The sequence below is a fragment of the Mobula hypostoma genome, chromosome 15, assembly GCF_963921235.1.
Source record: "Mobula hypostoma chromosome 15, sMobHyp1.1, whole genome shotgun sequence".
NCBI lineage: Eukaryota > Metazoa > Chordata > Chondrichthyes > Myliobatiformes > Myliobatidae > Mobula > Mobula hypostoma.
In genome coordinates, this window is record NC_086111.1 from 50,249,001 (window position 1) to 50,270,185 (window position 21,185).

The 21,185-nt window shown below is 39.7% G+C and overlaps 1 protein-coding gene across 9 annotated transcripts in view; it reads left to right on the forward strand.

The window, feature by feature from the left end:
• The window catches only part of cfap20dc (CFAP20 domain containing), a 488,877-nt gene that overhangs the window by 228,766 nt on the left and 238,926 nt on the right, over positions 1–21,185 (forward strand). For all 9 annotated transcript variants that reach the window (XR_010020441.1, XR_010020442.1, XM_063067989.1 and 6 more), the window contains 2 exons: positions 11,284–11,440; positions 11,770–11,934. Coding sequence is in view for 7 of the 9 variants with exons in the window: in XM_063067989.1 (XP_062924059.1) it covers positions 11,284–11,440; positions 11,770–11,934 (322 nt within the window). In the remaining 2 variants the exon portion in view is untranslated. The remainder of the gene's footprint in view (positions 1–11,283; positions 11,441–11,769; positions 11,935–21,185) is intronic.

A 21,185-nucleotide genomic window follows, 5' to 3' on the forward strand; every position in this document is an offset into this window, starting at 1 on the left:
AGAAGTAGCAGTCTATCACATGATCCTTCTGCTCTCGCCATATCATTAGGACAACAAACAGCATAGACTTCCAAGTACCTCTGAGCCAAGCTTTAAGATCAACAGCGCATGTTACACATCAAATTGGTGGAGCCCAGGCTTTGTCTTGGTCACTAATTTTACATCCAAAGTGGATCTCATAGGCTTTCTTAATAAGAGGAGTCATGCTTTGTCTTTGAGATTTAAGTGCATACTTGCCACAAATATAACAGAAAGTATTGCGGCTGTTGCAACAATAGCAAGACATTCCACTATCACACATACTCCTGAAAATACAGTTACTTTATTATAATGAGTACACACAAAATGCTATGCACATTGAGCATGCGCATGCACATCAATGTAATCGCAAACCGATAGACATGTAAACTCAATGCATAAAACAGTGCATGCGTGATGCTTTTATAGCCTTTCTAAAATCTGTCCTGCCGTGCAGCATTCACCTGGCCTAAGCATGCCCAGGCATCCCTGGGCAAGATAGAAAACTTTTCAGCTTACACTGTGGGCAACATTTTAATTAACTCCAATTATGAATTGAAATAAGAAATATAGGCAATTTCAAAAAAATGGCACATTATAGGGAAATTTCATGGTGATTTTCATGATCAGCAGCCCAAGATCCGTAACATATGCCCAAAAGTATTCAGGAAGCAAAATTTTTATTGTTCAGTGTAATTACAGTGCTCTAAGATGACACTGGAACTGGACACTGGAATACTACAGTACAGTACAGGCCCTTCGGCCCTCGATGTTGTGCCGACTCATATATTCCTTAAAAAAAAGTACTAAACCCACGCTACCCCATAATCCTCTATTTTTCTTTTATCTATGTGCCTGTCCAAGAGGCTCTTAAATACCCCTAATGTTTTAGCCTCCACCACCATCCTTGGCAAGTCATTTCAGGCACCCACAACCCTCTGTATAAAAAAAAAACTTACCCCTGATGTCTCCCCTAAACTTCCCTCCCTTAGCTTTGTACATATGCCCTCTGGTGTTTGCTGTTTGTGCCCTGGGAAACAGATACTGGCTATCCACCCTATCTATGCCTCTCATAATCTTGTAGACCTCTATCAAGTCCCCTCTCATCCTTCTATGCTCCAAAGAGAAAAGTCCCAGCTCTGCTAACCTTGCCTCATAAGACTTGTTTTCCAATCCAGGAAACATCCTGGTAAATCTCCTTTGCACTCTCTCCATAGCTTCCACATCCTTCCTATAATGAGGTGACCAGAACTGAACACAATACTCTTAAGTGTGGTCTCACCAGAGATTTGTAGAGTTGCAACATGACCTCTCTACTCTTGAACTCAATCCCCCTATTAATGAAGCCTAGCATCCCATAGGCCTTCTTAACTATCCCATCAACCTGTGCAGCGACCTTGAGGGATGTATGGATTAGAACCCCAAGGTCCCTCTGTTCATCCACACTGTTAAGTAACCGACCATTAACCCTGTACTCAGCCTTCTGGTTTGTCTTTCCAAAATGCATCACCTCACACTTATCCGGATTGAACTCCATCTGCCACTTTTCTGCTCATCTCTGCATCCTGTCTATATCCTCTCGTAACCTTCGACATCCTACAGCTCCATCCACAACTCCTCCAGTCTTCGTGTCATCCACAAACTTACTCACCCTTCCTTCCACCTCTTCATCCAGGTCATTTATAAAACTCACAAAGAGCAGGAGTCCCAGGACAGATCCTTGCGGCACTCCACTAGTCACCGACCTCCAGGCAGAATACTTTCCTTCCACTACTACCCTCTGCTTTCTTCCTTTAAGCCAATTTTTTTTATCCAAACAGCCAAGGTTCCACTGATCCCATGCCTTATGACTTTCTGGATGAGTCTCTTGTGGGGGACCTTGTGAAATGCCTTGCTAAAATCCATGTAGACTACATCTACCGCCCTACCCTCATCAATTTCTTTTGTTACCTCTTCAAAAAATTCTATTGGGCTCGTGAGGCACGACCTTCCCTTCACAAAGTCATGTTGACTATCCTTGAGTAGACTGTACTTCTCCAAGTGCTCGTAGATCCTATTCTTAAGAATCCTTTCCAATAGTTTGCAGACCACCGACGTAAGCCTCACCGGTCTATGGTTCCCAGGATTCTCCCTTATACCTTTTTTAAACAAGGGAACTACATTCGCCATTCTCCAATCTTCCGGCACTTCCCCTGCAGCCAAAGAGGATTCAAAGATCATAGCTACTTCTCCAGTGATCTCTTCTCTCACTTCCCACAGCAATCTGGGGTATATCACGTCAGGCCCTGGGGACTTATCAATCTTGATGTTTTTAAGACAATCCAACACTTCTTCTTCCTTAATCTCCACATTGTCCAGCACACAGGCCTGTTTTATTTCGATCTCACCCTGTTCAAGGTCCTTTTCACTTGTGAATTGTTAGATACCCCGTGGGTATCTTGTGACTGTCTTATGAACATGATGTAATGGTCTTGTGGAGGTCACATGATGTAATTTTCCCACTAGTGTGAGGTCACATGATGACCTGTTCTCAACAAGTCTGTAAAAGGAGAACCCCTGTTGTGACGCAGTTGGTTTTCAGTTAGTTTTCAGTTTAGTTCGTCAGTTACTCCGTTATGTTGTGTATTCGTCTCATGACGCAGTTTCGTTTTAAAATGGAGTTTAACTTTCTACTGTAAGGTAAAATCGTTGTGCCGGCAGTTTCACCAATCGCTGCCAGCTTTGTTGGTGTATCTTTGATTTACCTTTACAGTAGTATTGGAGAGTGAAGACCTTACTGAAGGATGGAAACCTGAAGGATCGAATAAAGTTGGAGTCGTTTGGCGGTTTAATGAAGGATCGACCTTATTGAGGATTCATTCTAAATATGGTGACCTGTATCTGAGATAACTCCTGCAAGAGCAGGGAAGTTTGTGCAGTGTTCACTTGCCAGGAAAAGGTCAGTTCCTTTAAGTCGCTTTATTTCCTTCGTCGTGAATCCTCTGGAGGATCAGCAGTGACGTCACGTCTTCAAAGAAATCCACTTCCAGAGAAGTCTCTCCTTATTGACTGTGTAAATCACTTGGACTTTCGAATTTACCACTTTAAGAACTGTTTTCGAATTTACCCTTTTAAGAACTGTTCCAGAGTTGCCATATAGCAGGTAACTTCTGGTTAAGTTAGTCGTTTGAATACTTTTCGCTGTTGTTGAGCAGAGCTTAATAAATGTTTGTTAGTTTTTTTTATAAAACCTGCCTCAATTGATAATTCATTGTTGCCGGTCACGTGACAGAATACTGAAGCAAAGTATTCATTTAGGACCTCCCCAACCTCCTTCGCCTCCAGGCACATGTTGCCTTCTTTATCCTTTTGCCCCACCTTCATTCTTGTCATCCTTCTGTTCTTCACATACGCATAGAACGCCTTGGGGTTCTCCTTAATCCTACATGCCAAGGCCTTCTCATGCTCCCTTCAAGTTCTCCTAAGTCCTTTCTTAAGCTCCTTCCTGGCTACCCTATATATCTCATGAGCCCGTCCTGCTTCCTGCTTCTTATATCTAACATATGCTTCCTTCTTCCTCTTGACAAGTTGTGTAATGTGTTTCGTCAGCCACGGTTCCCTTTTCCTATCATTTTTTCCTTGTCTCAGTGGGACAAACCTATCCCGAACCCAGCACAAGTGGTCCCCAAACTTCCTCCACATTACTTCTGTGCTTTCACCCTTGAACATCTGTTTCCAATTTACTCTCGCTAGTTCCTGCCTCAGCCCTTCATAGTTAGTCCTTCCCCAGTTAAGCACTTTCCCATTTTGTCTGTTTTTATCCTTTTCCATAACTATGCTGAAGCTAAGGGAGTTGTGGTCACTCTCACCAAAATGCTCCCTCACCAAGAGGTCTGCCACCTGACCAGGTTCATTACCCAGAACTAGATCCAGTATGGCTTCTCCTCTCGTCGACCGGTCCGTATACCGTGTCAGGAATCCTTCTTGAACACACCTGATAAATTCAGCCCCATCTATCCCCCTTGCAGTCAGGAGGTGCCAGTCAATATGAGGGAAGTTGAAATCATAACTACAACCCTATATTTCCTGCACCATTCTAAAATCTGCCTGCTTATCTGCTCCTCGGTGTCCCGAGGGCTATTTGGGGGCCTATAGACTACTCCCAGCACAGTGATTGATCCCTTCCTATTTCTGACTTCCACCCACACCGACTCAGTGGACACTCCCTCTGCAGCGTCCTCCCTTTCTATAGCCGTGATACTATCCCTGACCAGTAATGCTACTACCCACCCCCCTTTCTACCTCCCATCCTATTCCTCTTAAAACACCTAAACCCCAGTACCTGCATCAGCCAATCCTGCCCTTCCTCCAGCCAAGTTTCAGTAACGACCACAACATTGTAGTTCCACGTACTGATCCATGCTCTAAGTTCATCCCCTTTATTCCTAATACTCCTAGTGTTGAAATAGACACATTTCAACCCCTATAACTGGCTATGTTTATGTTTTGTCCCCTGCCTGTCCTTCCTCAGCAACTCAGAACACATAGCATTATGCCCTTGTCCTTCTTCCCTAATCTCTGCACTCACACTCTGATTCTCACCCCTCTGCCAAGCTAGTTTAAACCCTCCCCAACAGCTTTAGTAAACCTGCCCGCCAGGATGTTGGTCCCTTTCCAGTTCAGGTGCAGCCCGTCCTTTTTGTACATGCCAGACATTCCCCAGAAGAGATCCCAGTGATCCAGAAATCTGAACCCCTGCCCCCTGCACCAACTCTTCAGCCATGCATTCATCTGCCATAACTTCCTGTTCCTACCCCCTCTGTCTCGTGGCACAGGCAGCAGTCCCGAGATTTCCACCCTTGAGGTCCTGCTTTTTCACTTCTTTCGAGATGGATTTATGATAAACATGATCATACATTTAGAAGAGCATTTTAGTTGTGAATTAATAACAACAATTTTAATTTTGTCTATTTTGCATAAATGGTCCTCTTATCTGTGTGGCTGAGATTATAATCTTCCAGGCATTCAATAACCTGAACCATTGTGTATTCAAGCTGGAGATAAATGGACAATTAATAATATTAAATCAAGTTTGTAATTTATGTCTTGGTTATGAAGAGAGTTTGAAAAATAAATTACATTGTTACCAAGCGAACATTGGTTATCACATAATTTACGTTGATAAAACATTTTTGAAACTTTGGCATTTAAACTAATCGTGTGGAGTAGATGAATTGTTTCATAGATAATTCAAACCTTTGTAGATTATGTATGTAATTTGAAGCAATAGTATCATAGAAGAAATAGCTCCCTTGTTAGCATTGCTGTGTATAATATTCAGACAGAACTTTTACTGGTGGAAGAAAATTAATATTAAAGGACATATATTAAAAGATAGAGAAAATGAGCACTGCAATAAAGGTTTGGAAAAAAAGTCAGTGGATGCTAACTGTGACAGAACCGGTCTGCCACAAGCAATTTCTTCCTTACCTCTCCCACCCCCCAGTAGCCTCGTAATTCTCATTATCCCTGTCTAGCAGTGCTGGTGTTATGCTTATTGGGTGCACACGCTAAGCGAATGTGCAGTTTGGACAGTTTTGTTTGTATTTGCACATTCCAGGACAGTGGCATTCTTTGACGTGTCCTGTTTGTTGCTTCCTTTTTCAGGGAGGGGACCCAACTGTTGGGTGGGGTGTCTTAAAAAAGGTGCCTGTTTGTGGTGACTCAGCGGAAGAGTTCATTTTGGGGGATGGGGAAGAGTGCTGGCTCCTGGAAAATAGTTAGTTGTTGATTGATCTTGTTGCACAATGTCATTGTGATCTTATTGTGATGAATGTATTTGTTGACCTTTGTGATTGTGAAAAGGGATGTGAAATCCTGTGTTTTAGTTTTTATGTAATTGTTGAGATCATGGTAACAACTCCCACCGCATTCCAAAGATGGACTATCCTTTTCTCCTAGAGTTATGAGATTCTTACTTATAGGCTCATTTCTGTGTAAGTGATAAGGGAGAGAGGGTGTAATGCTTCATACTGATGTTTTAGAGCTCCAGTCTTCAAGGTCTCATGTAAACACCTTTGCAATTGTGCTATTGCAGTCTGCTGTCTGATTTTTAAAGTCCACACCTTCTTAAGGGCATGCAACCTGTAACAAAAACCAGTGGTGTGACACTAACAATCCAAAATAAAATCAGAAATTCATTTGCAAACAACAGGAATTCTGCAGATGCTGGAAATTCAAGCAACACACATCAAAGTTGCTGGTGAACGCAGCAGGCCAGGCAGCATCTATAGGAAGAGGCGCAGTCGACGTTTCAGGCCGAGACCCTTCGTCAGGACTGACGAAGGGTCTCGGCCTGAAACGTCGACTGCGCCTCTTCCTATAGATGCTGCCTGGCCTGCTGCGTTCACCAGCAACTTTGATGTGTGTTGTCAGAAATTCATTTTATTTATTTATTTAGATACGGAGCCCTTCTGGCACTTTGAGCCTCACTGCCCAGCAATCCCCCGATTTAATCCTCGCCTAATCATGGGACAATTTACATTGACCAATTAACCTACCAAACATTGGATTGGATTGGACTATGGGAAGAAACTGAAGAAACTGGAGCACCTGGAGGAAACCCACATGGTTGTGGGGAGAATGTACAAACTCATTACAGGCAGTGATGGGAATTGAACCTGTGTTCCCGTACTGTAAAGCATTGTGCTAACCACTACACTACTAATTGGTGTATCATTCTTTTAATTTCTTTTGCTCTATCTGCCATTTTTTAAAGCAGCTTTTCTCTTGACAGCTTGGATGTGTTTCCTACCACAGATTTTTCTTCTGCTCTCTTCACATTCTCCCCTTCTCTGCAACTTGAAACATATTTATTTTCTCACTTTTCCAATTCTTGTGCTTTATTTCTCCTTCCACAGCTCAGTACAATAAGGAGCATCCAGTACTTAGCCCTGGATAACTATGTTCTATGCTGAAATTTCTATAATTCACTGAAATAAGTGTACAGTTTTTTTAAAATTGTAAAACCCAATTGTAAAGTAACTGAGTAAACAATGTAAAAATATATGTACAAAAGCAATTTAGTTGTAGTTAGGCTCCCAAAATTATATGAGCTATCTAAGCAATTGTTGACCACCATTATTGAATATTGCTGAGAGGTTGGTACAATAAAATTGTTATTTCAGATAGCACTTCTTGTATCATTTCATGCACTGTAATATTGATATGGCGTATGATAATATGCGATTTAGAGGACTCAACAAAATTAGAGCGAAAGGTGGGGGTGGGGGAGAGGGAGGGTGGGGAGGGAGAGAGAGAGAAGAAAAAGAAAAGAAAGAAGAAAAAGAAAAATCAGGCCTAAGCTAGATTAAGCACACTGGGTATTTTATATGGTAACATGAAAGTTTATAAAGGCAAAACATTTGTTAGGAGACTGTCATTTAGGCAAGTTTTTTTTTACAGATTCATTCAAAAATACTGTAATTCTATTATTTGTGTAATCAAGATTATAATTAGCAACACACACAAAAAATGCTGGTGAACGCAGCAGGCCAGGCAGCATCTATAGGAAGAGGTACAGTCGACGTTTCAGGCCGAGACCCTTCGTCAGGACTAACTGAAAGAAGAGCTAGTAAGAGATTTGAAAGTGGGAGGGGGAGGGGTGATCAGAAATGATAGGAGATGACAGGACGGGGAGGGATGGAGCTAAGAGCTGGAAAGTTGATTGGCTAAAGGGATACGAAGCTGGAGAAGGGAGAGGGTCATGGGATGGGAGGCCTAGGAGAAAGAAGGGTGGGGGGGGGAAGCCCGGAGGATGGGCAAGGAGTTATAGTGAGAGGGATGGAGGGAGACAAAAGAGAGTAAAAAAGGGAAAATAAATAAATAAATAAATAAATAAGGGATGGGGTACAAGGGGAGGTGGGGCAAATCAGAAAATAATTAATCTGATTTCTTTTTAAGTAAGCAGCAGATGGCATTTAATTTTTTAACTATTTCTTGGCTTTTTTGTAACGTTAACCTGCACATTGGTCATTTCTCATGGTGAACAAAAAACAAATCAACCTCATAATTAATATCAATAACTTACCAAGAAAGAGATGCTGTTGTATTTTAAAATAATCCAAACATCCAGCATCCTTTACATGTAGAAGTGTTTCCCAACTACGTATATTCTTCCCTCTCTAGTCTGGACACCTCAGTTTGCAGAAGTAGTTACATCAGTTCTTTTCATTGTCTTGAAAGTATCCATCAAATCCTCACTTAACTATTTGAAGTCCCAGGGTACACAAACCTCGTATGTACAATGAATGGCTCTTTGTCTTTGAAATCCAGGTATTATTTTGATAAATTTGCTGTCATGTTTCTCCAAAGCTTAGAAATGTTATTGTCGTCATCATCATCATCATCATATAGTTATTTATTCTGAATTTCATATATACCGTTCAACTTTCATATTTCTTAATCCACATTCTATGTACCAAGGTCTCCATTTGAATAGCTTTTTATTTTATCTATTTCGTTTAGCTGTGCATGACATTTTAATGATCTCCCCACAATCCTCTGAATTTCTTTTTCTTATCAATTTCTACATTACATCAAAATGTATTCTCAAAGGCAAAGTTGAGTTGTCAGATGCACAATTACATGTATGCACAGATGCAATGAAAAACTTAACTTGCAATAGCAATATAGGCACATGGTATCAGATAAACAGCATTGATATGAAAACCATTAACATAAATTATACATTTCTTTAGAATAAAACTCAGAGCAAAGTCCATTTTAGTGTAAAGTGGTTAATGTGTTCATAGTGTGCTAGAGTTTTGTGGTTCAAGAATCAAATAGTGGAAAGGAATGAACTGTTCTTGAACTTGATGGTATCAGCAAGAAACTGATACTTTGATAATACTGTAGATGTTTTGCTATAGTGCCTGCTGTAGATACTTCTATATAAATGGCATCCAAAGTGCAGAATATACTTGCCTGTCTTGAAGAACATTTGCCAGAGTTTTGCAGCTTAACCTGTTAATGGCTGTAACATAATGATTCCATTTACAGTGTTTACAATGCAGACTACCTTTGTGTCATTGAAATATTTGAATAGGTATCCATGCTAATCTATCAATTGATAATAAGTATACTGACAATTTGAGGCTCCAAGCTATTTCCATTCATCATCAACTGCTGTTCAAACAACTCTTTCACTCTGTTAACAATTTATCTTAAATCTCATGAGCTTCAGCTTTGTGCAAGAGATTCTCATGAGGAACTTCTAATGCATCCTCAAAGTACTGATAAGTTGTATCCAGTATTCCAAAGCAGCTATTTCTTTATATACATTTACAGTTTCTGAGTTTTATTCTAAAGAAATGTATAATTTATGCTAATAGTTTTCATGTGAATACTGTTTATGTGATCGTCATTGTCGTGGCTATCCCTCGAGGTCGAGGATGATGGTCTTCATTCTGTTGATCTACTTATGGGCTCTCAAGTGGCTTATGAGTCCAATCTTGGCTTTGAAAGTTCTTCCACATTCAGGACAGGTAGTTCCAGATGGCAGATCGGGCTTTGGTTGTTGCTGCCTCTCTTCCCATTTCTTCTCTTTTCTTCTAATTTATGTGATACCATGTGCCTATATTGCTATTGAAAGTTAAGGATGCTGATGCTTTATTTTGCTGGTGGGATTGGGGATTGTTGTTGCCTTGCTGCTGTTTGTGCGTGGGAAGGGAGCTCGAGGGTGGGCTCTGGATGTTCTAACATTTAACTGTCATTCATTTTTTGGGGTACTCCTCTGTTTTCATGGATGATTGTGAAGAAAAAGAATTTCAGGATGTATATTATATACATCTCACTGACATTAAATGTACCTATTGAACCTATTGGTTTCACCATTATCATTTTCAAGGGGCTCATATTTCTATTAATTTTGTTTCTGTATTTGTAATTATAAAATAATTATTTTGAAGTTGATTCTCTTCAGTAGTGCTTCAAAGAATTCAATCAAGTTTGACAGGAATGAACTACACTTTGCAAACTCATACTAACTCTTCCTCTGAGGGCTAAAAAACTTCCAAGGTCTTAGTCACTCAGTCTCTTTTATAGATTCAAGTAATTTTTCAACAACCAATGTTAGTCTGCAGCTGGAGTATTTTGAGCAGTTTTGGGATCCTTTTCTAAGAAAAGATATGCTGGCACTGGGGAGGGTCCAGAGGAGGTTCACAAGAATGATTCCGGGAATTAAAGTGTTCACTTATGAAGAGCGTTTGATGGCTATGACCCTGTACTGACTGGAGTTTAAAAGAATGGGGGGGGGGGGAATCTCATTGAAATCTCATTATATGTTGAAAGACCTAGATAGAATGGATGTGGAAATTATGTTTCTTATAGTGGGTGAGTCTAGGGCCAGAGGATGCATCCTCAGAGTAAGGGATTTTCATTTAGAACAGAGATGAGGAGGTTTTTCTTTAGCCAGAGGGTAGTGAATCTGTAGATTTCATTGCCACAGATGGTTGTGGAGCCCAAGTCATTGAGTACATTTAAATCAGAGGTTGATCTTTATTACTCGGGTCATCAAGGTTATGGGGGGAAGATAGGAAAATGGGGTTGGGAGGGACAATAAATCAACCACGATGAAATGGCAGAGCAGACTTGATGGGCATTTTGGCCTAATTCTGCTGCTGCATGTGTCTTGTAGTTTTATGGTCTCTAAATAGAGAGTTATTTGTAATAATTAGTTTATAATAATTCATATTTCTCCATCCTTGAATCCCTGCTATTATATATTTCCAAAGCTTACGTAATTTCTTCGAGGTCATTAGAATCAGGTTTATTATCTCTGTCTTTTAAAATGTGAAACTTGTTTTGTAGCAGCAGTGCAGTGCAGTGATATGATTACTTTGAATTACAAATAAATAGTGCCAAAGAAAAAAATAATGAGGTAGTGTTCATAGACTGTTCAAAACTCTGATGCCATGTGACAACACCAATCTGAAACTGCGTGCTACTTATTATGCAAGAGCTTTCCCAGTATGCACTTACTGAATTCTCTGCTCATCCATGCAGATGGGCATTTGCCCTCTGCTTACTGCTTTCCCACAACAATGTGAATCAGACTGACTGTTCATCACTTAAAGATTCAGAGTAGAAACCTGTAACTCACCACCTTCTGGCATGACATCTTGGCATTTCTGTACTTTATTATGTAACCTATAGCCTATATTATTGTGCTAGGATGAATTACAGGCAAAGCAATTCAAGTTAAATCAAATTTTCTTTTCCTTGCAGTGGAACAACATTTGCATTGATATGGTGTCATTTACTAATGCAGCATTCAAAGGAGCGGGTTTTCAGTCTCTGGATCGGATTGTTGTCTCAGCCAATTGTAAATTAAGGAAGATATTCACAATGAAACTCCAGCCACAAGATACTACTTTTGAGGATGGTATGTATTTGGGAAGTATAGACTTGCATAATGCTAAATAAAGATAATATCTAAAATTACAGTATTGATATTAAACAAGTAAATTCATTTATGCAGAAACAAGTCGTACATACAATTTACCAATAATGTCTCACCAACTTTCACAACACTGGATTAAAAATGAATAAAATCATACAGTTTCAGATTTATATTAAGCTATCATGATAACTGTGAAAACTATTGGAGTTGTTAATTTACCACTGATTATTTCAACTTTATGCTTGACTAAATTTTAACACATTGCTTAAGGTATTTTCAAAATTTTGTCCTGTATGTCTTCCTTTTCCCAGATATGTACTCTTTACAGTGTTTCTCTGAAGGACCCACAGACATAATTCCAAAATGCTGTCAGCTGGGCATTGATGTTGACCAAGTTACACAGCTTCTGAATGTGGTAAAACTCAGACAAGGAGAACTAAGAATTGGAAGCCAACAATGCATTTCATCAGACTTAAGTATGATTGGAACATTTGTTCTGATAAATTTAATTCATAGTTTTGCTGTCACTTATTCTCTTTTTATGTCAATTTGAAATGATAAAAGGAATTTAGCTCATACCAACTTCTGATTACATAGTGTAAACTGTACACATTATTTGTAGTGGATTGTCACAGTTGACCTGACAATATGATTGTTACAAAATTACTAAAGACTTTCAAAACTTTTCTGATCATTTCATCAGATCTCTGAAAAACTAATGCTGTTCATTCAGTTGGTATCCTTAAAATTTTGTTGTGTAGGTGTTCATCACCTTTACTAAATATTTTATAATGAGGACATTTCAATTGCTGCCAGCAATTGGAGGTTAATTTTGAGGTGATTATCATTAAAATGTTTATACATTTGTAAATCTTACATTTCAATTTCACAAAATGGGTGTAGACATAATCTCACTCTTTCCAGTACATACATCTTGATCTGGTAGTTAGTATTTAGGGCATATTTGAAGTTTAGTGATCCAAGATTTAATTGAAAAATGGCTTGATGTGATTCTTCATTCAGTAAATTGTCCTAGATAACTGAAAAAATGTAACATATTACAAGAAAAAAAATTCTATTTCCCTTGATATGTGAACAAACCTTTGTATGTGGAAAATGTTTGGTTAATGTGTTACCCACCAAGCCTTCATTACATTGGTGCAACAGCATAAGAGACTGTTTAGTCCTATACCAGATCTAAGGTCTTGTACCTTGGAGGGTGAGAGGTGACCTGATAGAGGTGTATAAGATGATGCGAGGCATTGATCGTGTGGATAGCCAGAGGCTTTTCCCCAGGGCTGAAATGGCTAACACGAGAGGGCACAGTCTTAAGGTGCTTATAAGTAGGTACGGAGGGGATGTCGGGTAAGTTTTCTACGCAAAGAGTGGTGAGTGTGTGTAATTGGGCTGCTGGCACCTGTGGTAGAGGTGGATACAATAGCGTCTTTTAGGAGACTCCTGGATGGGTACATGCAGCTTAGAAAAATAGAGGGCTATGGGTAACGCTAGGTAATTTCTAAAGTAAGTACATGTTCGACACAGCATTGTGGGCTGAAGGGCCTGTATTGTGCTGTAGATTTTCTATGTCTCTATGTAACTAACTTCTTCACAGTACCTTCTGATGTTTGTGTAATATTTTATTTTCAGGGCGCTATACACTAGAAATTATAACTAAACACAAATTTACAAAGATATTTCAGAGGCCATGGAGATAATTAAAACAAGGTGAGGAAAATAGAGAGACTAGTGAGGAAGAATGTTTTCAGGAGATTGAGAGTAAGTTAGGGAAACAAAACGCTAAAAAGACAGGGACTGAGGATGTGTTGTATCTGAGGAGAAAGTTGGTAGCAAGGTGGAACCAGGGAGCTGAAAATGGGAGATGGAATGAAAAGAACAGTAGGAAGGAATGAGAGATGGAGAAGAAAGATAGAATGAGAGATGAGGAGCGATGTAGTTGGGTTGACAAGGGTGTGAAACAGAGAGAAAAATGACAGGAAAATAATGATAAGTATAGAAAGGAAAGGGAGGAGAGGAAAGGAAGGGACAACGAAAAGTGGCAATAGTGATAGTAGGTTACAGGAGTGGTAAGTAAGGAACAAATGAGGAGAAAGATGAGAATAAGGGAAGTGGGAACATGCAGTTTGAGGAAGTAGCAAGGTGCACAGAAGGCAAAGGGGGCCATTAAGCAAATTAGGAAGAGGAAAGTGAGGAAAGGCAACAGGAAAGAAATACAGTGGGAACAGAAGCTTAGAACAGGGCTATTAAATGAGGGGAAGAGTCTGGGTAAATGAGTTCCACAGTGGAAATTGATTTTTCTATAATAAATATTTAAGCAGAAGTTACTCTCATAACATACAGTACTGTGCAAAAGTCTTAGGCAGCCTAGCTATATATATGTGCCTAAGACTTTAGTACAGTACTGTATTTGAGAATGTGGAGTAGAGAGTGAGTTTGTAAATCTGGCAGGAGCAAAGGGTGTTGGTAATGGTGAGGGTGGAATTTCATGGGAGGGATGTGGGACAAGTGGCAGAGAAGAAGTGCCAAAGGTGGGGAGGTAGGTGGTGCAAGTACAGACACACCCAACCCTGAGACACCAGGCAAGGTAACTTGATTCCAAACAATTGGTTTATTGATCATTGGCATATGTCTTTCTGGTGCTTCTCGTTCTCTTCCCTCCCTTCCTCTTTCCCCAACCATGATTGGCCTCTCCCTGCTCCCTTCCTACTCTTGGTTCACAATAGAGACCCATATCAAAATCAGGTTTGTCATCACTCACTTATGTCATGAAATTTGTTTTGTTTGTGATAGCAGTACAGTGCAAAACATAAAATTACTATAGTACTGTGCAAAAGTCTTAGGCACTCAATATTTATATAATATGTCCCTAAGACTTTTGCACAGTACTGTAGATATAATGCTGGAATTCCAGCTGAGGCTAGTTAAACCTTTGTCAATTGCACTGCCAGCTCTTTTTGATCTTTACCGTTGCTGCTTGATGAGGCAACCCACTGTTTGCACACAACCTGTAATATTGTGAATTTCATATTAGGCACCTGCACTGATATATGAACATGACATGAAAGAGTTTATCTTCAGTTCTAAAAATGTTATAGGCATCTGTTAGTTTTGTGAGACCATGGATTTGCGCCTTGGAAGGTTTCCAGGGCGCAGGCCTGGGCTAGGTTGTATGGAAGACTGGCAGTTGCCCATGCTGCAAGTCTCCCCTCTCCACGCCACCAATGTTGTCCAAGGGAAGGGCACTAGGGCCGATACAACTTGGCACCGGTGTCATCAAGAGCAATGTGTGGTTAAGTGCCTTGCTCAAGGACACCACACACTGCCTCAGCTGAGGCTCAAACTAACGACCTTCAGATCACTAGATCAATGCCTTAACCACTTGGCCACGTGCCAACACTCTAAAAATGTACTTCATGTCATTAATAATGTGGACCATGAGAGAGAATCGCAAGCTACAATCAGCAGAATACTTGGTTTTGCAATCATGCAGTCTATTCGCAATATGAAAGCCTGTTCTAGGGGAAAAGAATCATCTATATACTCCATGAAGTTCTCAATGAGAAGTGTCCATTGCTGCTTTAAAGATGCCAGAGACAGTAATTTTCTAGTTACGGGTAATGTATTATGCATCAAGGTTAAAAAGTCATTATCTGAAAATGAAGGTATTTTTGAATTAATTAACAGACTATCATTCAGAAAGTCATGAACAAGTTGTTCCAATCCACAAAACACTGTAAAAAGGGCTCCCATGTAATCTTTTCTATTGATCTTGGGGGATTCATCAAAGTGAAGTTCAACTGTTTTTAGTGCGTTGAAGGTCATTATCTCATTAATGCATGAATTGCCAGGTTACCTTTGCTAGGGCTACAGGCCAGTTGCATCAGTAGTGGGGAAGTTACTGGAAGGATCTCAGAAGGACAGGGATTTGGATCGTCCAAATCAGATTGGAAGGAGTCAGGATGGCTTTGTGTATAGAAAGTTGTGCTTAAAGAGTCTTGGAAGTTTTTGAAGAAGTTACCTGAAAGATAGATGAATAGCTTGTCTATAGACTTTATCAAGACCTTTGACAAGGCCCTTCATGGTAAGTTGATCTGGAAGGCTAGGTTCCATGTAATCTTCCTTATCAGGGAGAATCAAAATTGCTCAGAGGTAGGAAGCAGAGTGTGGTGGTTGAAGGTTGTTTCTTGAAATGGAGACTACTGGTGTGCTGCAGAGGTCAGTGCTGGGGACCCTTTTTGTTCGTTATTTATTGAAATGATTTGGATGTGACTGCACAAGACTTAATCGGTAAGTTTGCGGATGACAAGAAATGAGGAGGTGTTATTGATCATGAAGAAGGTAATTGTAAATTACAGGAGGATCTTGATCAGTTAAGAAATTAAGCTGAAGAGTGCAAATAGATTTCAATACAGATTGTGTGAGGTGACACATTTTGCAAAGTCAAACCGGAGTAGTACTTGTACTATGAGTGGTAGGGCACTAGCGAGTGTAGTGGAACAGAGGGACCTAGGAATGCAAGTTTATTGTTTGTTGAAAACAGCATCACATGTAGACAGAGTGGTGAAGAGGCGATTAATACATTGGGTTTCAAGATTCAATTCAAGAATCAAGATGCCTTAATGTCATTTCTTGTGGACAATTTTAATAGAGAATTAAATGATTGTTACTCCAGTTCCAATGCAGCACAAAAAGAAAACACAATAAGATAAAGAACATGGCAGTAATATAAAAGCACAATAGATATAAATATATAGATAGATTGATTGTATGTATGTCCATAACGTGACACCAGGCACAGGAGCATCTGTACCTAAGGTGACTGACAGGAAATGATAAAGTAGTGGTGGTTGGGGTGGAGGTGTTGATCAGCCTTACTGCTTGAGAAAGTAACTGTATTTGCGACTGGTGGTACTGACGTGGACATTATGTAGCCTCCTCCTGATAGGAATGGGACAAACAATCCATGAGCAGGATGTATGAGATCTTTCATGACGTTACTGACTGGGCCTCTACTCACTGGAATTCAGAAGAATGAGGGAGTTACCTCATCGACACTTATTGAATGTTGAAAGGCCTTGATAGAGTAGATGTGGAGTGGGTGTTTCCTATGGTGGGGGAGTCTAAGACCAGAGGACACAACTTCAGAGTAGAGAGGCGCCTTTTTGAACAGAGATAAGGAATTTCTTTAGCCAGAGGGTGGTAATCTGTTGTAAGAACTGGTATTTGAGTTACTGTCAGTTTACTATCAGCTTGAACCAATCTGGTCATTCTCTGATCTCATTAACAACACATTTTCTTCCACAGAACTGCCACTCACTGGATGTTTTTTTGATTTTCACACCATTCTCTGTAAACTCTAGAGATTGCTCTACGTGAAAATCCCTGAAGATTAGCAGTTTCTGAGGTACTCAAACCATCCTGTCCAGTACCCACAATCATTCCACGGTCAAACACACATAGATCACGATTTTTCCCATTCTGATGTTAGGTCTGAACAACAACTGAGACTCGTGATGATGTCTGCATGTTTTTATATATTGAGGTATTGCTACATGATTGCCTGATTAGATATTTGTATTAACAAGCAGGTGGAACCTAATAAAGTGGCCACTGAGAGTATATTTCATCCCAGCAAATTCTCGGCCAGTACTCCATCTCAGTTATCTGTTTCATAATATTGCTTATTTTGCACTAACCTGTTCTATATATCTTAAAACAATGCTGTACTTCCGGCATTATCTTCTCATGTTCTGTTTTTGGTTATTCACCTCAACTTACATAATATCGATGATTGTATGATTACATTGTTATTAGACCATAAGTTATAGGATCAGAATTAGGCCATCTGGCCTATCAAGTCTGCTTTGCCATTTCATAGTGGCTGATCCATTTTCTTCTCGGTCCATTCTCTTGCTTTCTCCCCGTATCCCTTCATGCCCTGACTAATCAAGAATCTATCACCCTCTGCCTTAAATATACCCAATGACTTGGCTTCCACAGCTGCCTGTGGCAACAAAGTCCCCAGATTCACCACTCTCAGTCTAAAGAAATTCCTCCTCATCTACATTCTAAAAGGGTGCCCTTCAATTCTGAGTGCGTCCCCTGGTCTTAGACTCCCCCACCATAGGAAAGATTCTCTCTCCACATCCACTCTTTTGAGGCCTTTTGGCATCTGATAGGTTTCAGTAAGATTACCCTTCATTCTTCTGTATTCCAGTGAGTAGAAGCCCAGAACCATCAAACGCTACTCACTTGACAAACCTTTCAATCCTTTTCATGAACCTCCTTTGAACCCTCTCCAATGTCAGCACATTCTTCCTTGGCTAAGCAGCCCAAAACTGCTGACAATACTGCAAGTGAGACCTCACTAGTGCCTTATAAAGTCTCAATTTTACATCCTTGCTTTTATATTCTAGTCCTCTTGAAACTAATGCTAACATTGCATTCGCCTTCCTCACCACCAAATCAACCTGTAGATTAACCTTTAGGGAATCCTGCATAAAGACTTCTAAGTCCCTTTGCACCTCAGATTTTTGAATTTTCTCTCCATTTAGAAAATAATCTTAATTATTATTTTGTAGCTGTGAAAAGAATGAACTATATGTGTAACTACCAGTGAATATTTCAGACTGAGTAATTCACAGAAACTATTAAAAGTATTTTGTCTATCAGGAGCAGCTTGACTCATAGATTTTACAGACAGCCGATATAAACGTAACTGTAGGGAGACAAAAGAAACTGCAGATTCTGGAATCTGGAGCAACAAATTATGTGCTGAAGAACTCAGTGGGTTGTGCAGCTTATATGCTGGTGGGGGGAGTGGGAGCAATTGTTGATGTTTTGAGTCGAAGCCCTGCGTCAAGACTGAGAGTGGGAGTGGTGTCAGGAGGCTGCGGTGATTGGTGGACTAAGGAAGGGTAACAGATGATGGGTGGGCCAAAGTCAGTAAGGGAGTGAAAGGGTGGAGTTGAGAGAAGGAGGTAGTTAGATAATGGAAGAAGGCAAAAGAAAAGAAGTAAGGGAAGATGGAGTGAGGGAGCAATGAAAGTGAAGACATTTGCTGGAGAGTTGAATGTTTCTGTTTATTCAAAAATCTGCCAATTGTACTGACATTGAAGTTAATCATAATATTTGCTCTAGCCCTGTACAATTTATCTCTAAGCAAACAGATATGATTTTGGGTGCATTAGGTTTAGTTCTGATTTCTCTTACCACATTGATTTACTAAGTCTTTTTGGCACTTAAACAGAAGATTCAAAATGGAGGTAAAACTGGGACACGTTGAATTACTGAATTATTTTTGCTGAAATAGAAAATGCCAGAGAAGATTTAGGAGTAGAAATTAATACATCGTTCCTTATGCTTAATGGGTGCTGCACTGTTGGCACCCATTGGACTTCTTTCCATTACTCAGTTCCATTGAATTAAGTAATTTTCTGATTTAAAACTAATAACTGTTGTCAAATGAGTAAATTCACCAGCTTTTTGAGGTAAAAATATTCAATTTTTTTGGACGGTCAGCATTGCTAACAAATGAGCATTTGTTGCCTCTAATTGCTTTTGAAAAGACGGTAGTGAAAACCTTCAATCACAGTAGCCATTCTAGTAAAGGAACTTGTGCAATGTTGTAATGTGAGGCATTCCAAAACTTATATCCAACAACGATGAAGGAATAGTAAAGTATTTCAAAGTCAAGAGGGAACCCTGCAGATAATGGTGTTTACATGTGCCTGCTAACTATGTCATTGTGGGTAAAAGGTTATGGGTCTGAAAAAAGCTGTTAGTGTAGTCAATACAGCACCTTCTCTACCCATATTACTGACACTAATATCTTTGAAAAATTAATATTTAATGACAGCAGTTTCAAAGAAGTGTATAATGGAATTGGTGTGATTTTCACTTGCTCATGTAACATCAAAGCAAAGATTTGTTAATTTGCTAATTAGATTTAGTTCAACTAACTTGAAAGTCAAGCAGAAAATTCCATGTGATTTCATATTTTCAAGTCTATGAACCACGTAATATCAAACCAGGAATACTTCAGATACCAAAGGTTAGAAATTTGATTGTACAGAACTTTATTTAAGCTCTATACAATCCGGAAAAATTGCCTTCTTTACAAACTAGATCGAGGAATCAAGTTAGCAATCACTTGCAAGTAACAATCATGTTAATTGCAAGATTAATCAGAGACTTCCAACTGTGATCCTCATTAATGTCCTGATGAAGGGTCTTGGCCCAAAATGTCGACTATTTACTCCCCTCCATAGATGCTGCCTGACCTGCTGACTTCCTCCAGCACTTTGCGTGATATCCTGATGTCAAGCTTGCAGCTAACTTTACACGACGTTTATTTTCCCTGTAGTAACAAATTGAAATTCATACTCTATGCAATGACTTGTGTGAAGCAATCTGGGATATCTACGTCTTTGCTTTTCAGACATTGAGCTGCTTCTTTAATGGTTGCCCTGGTAGTGAAACTACTGTTAGCAATCCATTTTTGGGTAGAATTAGGGACAGATATTCCAGGCCACAGAAAGATGGGTTGAGTGGCCTTTCTGGCAGGAGACAAACTCATGTCCAGCTGTGAAGAGGCTATTCACAGTATCTTCAGAAATGCCATATTCTTTGTGGATCTATTATTTTCAAAGCAATCATAGGTGGGTGAAACTTTCATAAGGCATTCAAATCATCTTCTGGAGACTGGTTTTCTTTCTATATAGGTCAGGGCAAGTGTGACCAGTTTCCTAATTACTAGATTGTATTTTGCAAATTGATGCCATGTTTTAAAATTTGCTGTTCATCCTAGCACTGGAGATCAAGGAATATTGCTTGAAAGGAAATATTACACATTTGATTTTAGTGAGAGGGCAGCATTTTGGCCACTTGGATTGACAGTATTTCCTCTATTGTAGGCTGCCATTTATTGTCCTTAAACACTGAGAATTTTATCAATAAAGGCTTTCCAGCCTAAGTGCTCAGCTGTTTGTGGACCATGAGAAGAAATGTTATGTAAATATATTCCAATAGCTGTACTCCTCCATTATCTTGAGATCTGCATTGCATGGCCTCATTCATTAACCATCCCTCCACCAATGCTGGCTGACCTGCTGAATATCTCTGGTGATTTATTTTCACTAATAACAGGAAAGTCCCCAGAGCAAATTAAACATGAGAGCCAAGATAGCACAATATCCAGACATTTAGCTGCTCAGGTTCACCTACACCAGTCAGAGTACAATGAATGAATCACTAATCTCTTTAAATAGCTTGGTACAATAGCTACCATTTACTCAAAGTACACTTTCCGTAGAAGTTTAAACAGTGGTTGAGATCTTAACTGCTTGGGGCTATTGTTCATTGCTGATGATGGTTATTTACCATTGCAGCCAATGCAGCCAGTGCAGCTGAAAATAATGCTACAATTTATTGATAGTGGTAGTGACCCAAGAAATACATTGAGTGACATTCAGTAAGACCTCATTCATCGATGAAAAATCTTTCCTGGAAGTCCATCATTTTCAGCCAGTAAAACAACTGACTATTAAGTAACACAATAGGGATGAACCAATTAAATCTCAGCTGCAAATGCATCATGTTTCCTTGTCACAGCTCTTAGAAAGCAGGATAGCCATTTTATTTCACAGTGAAAACTTGCTCACCTCTCAGCATTGCTTTATCTGAGGAAGGGGCTGCTAAAAATGTAGAA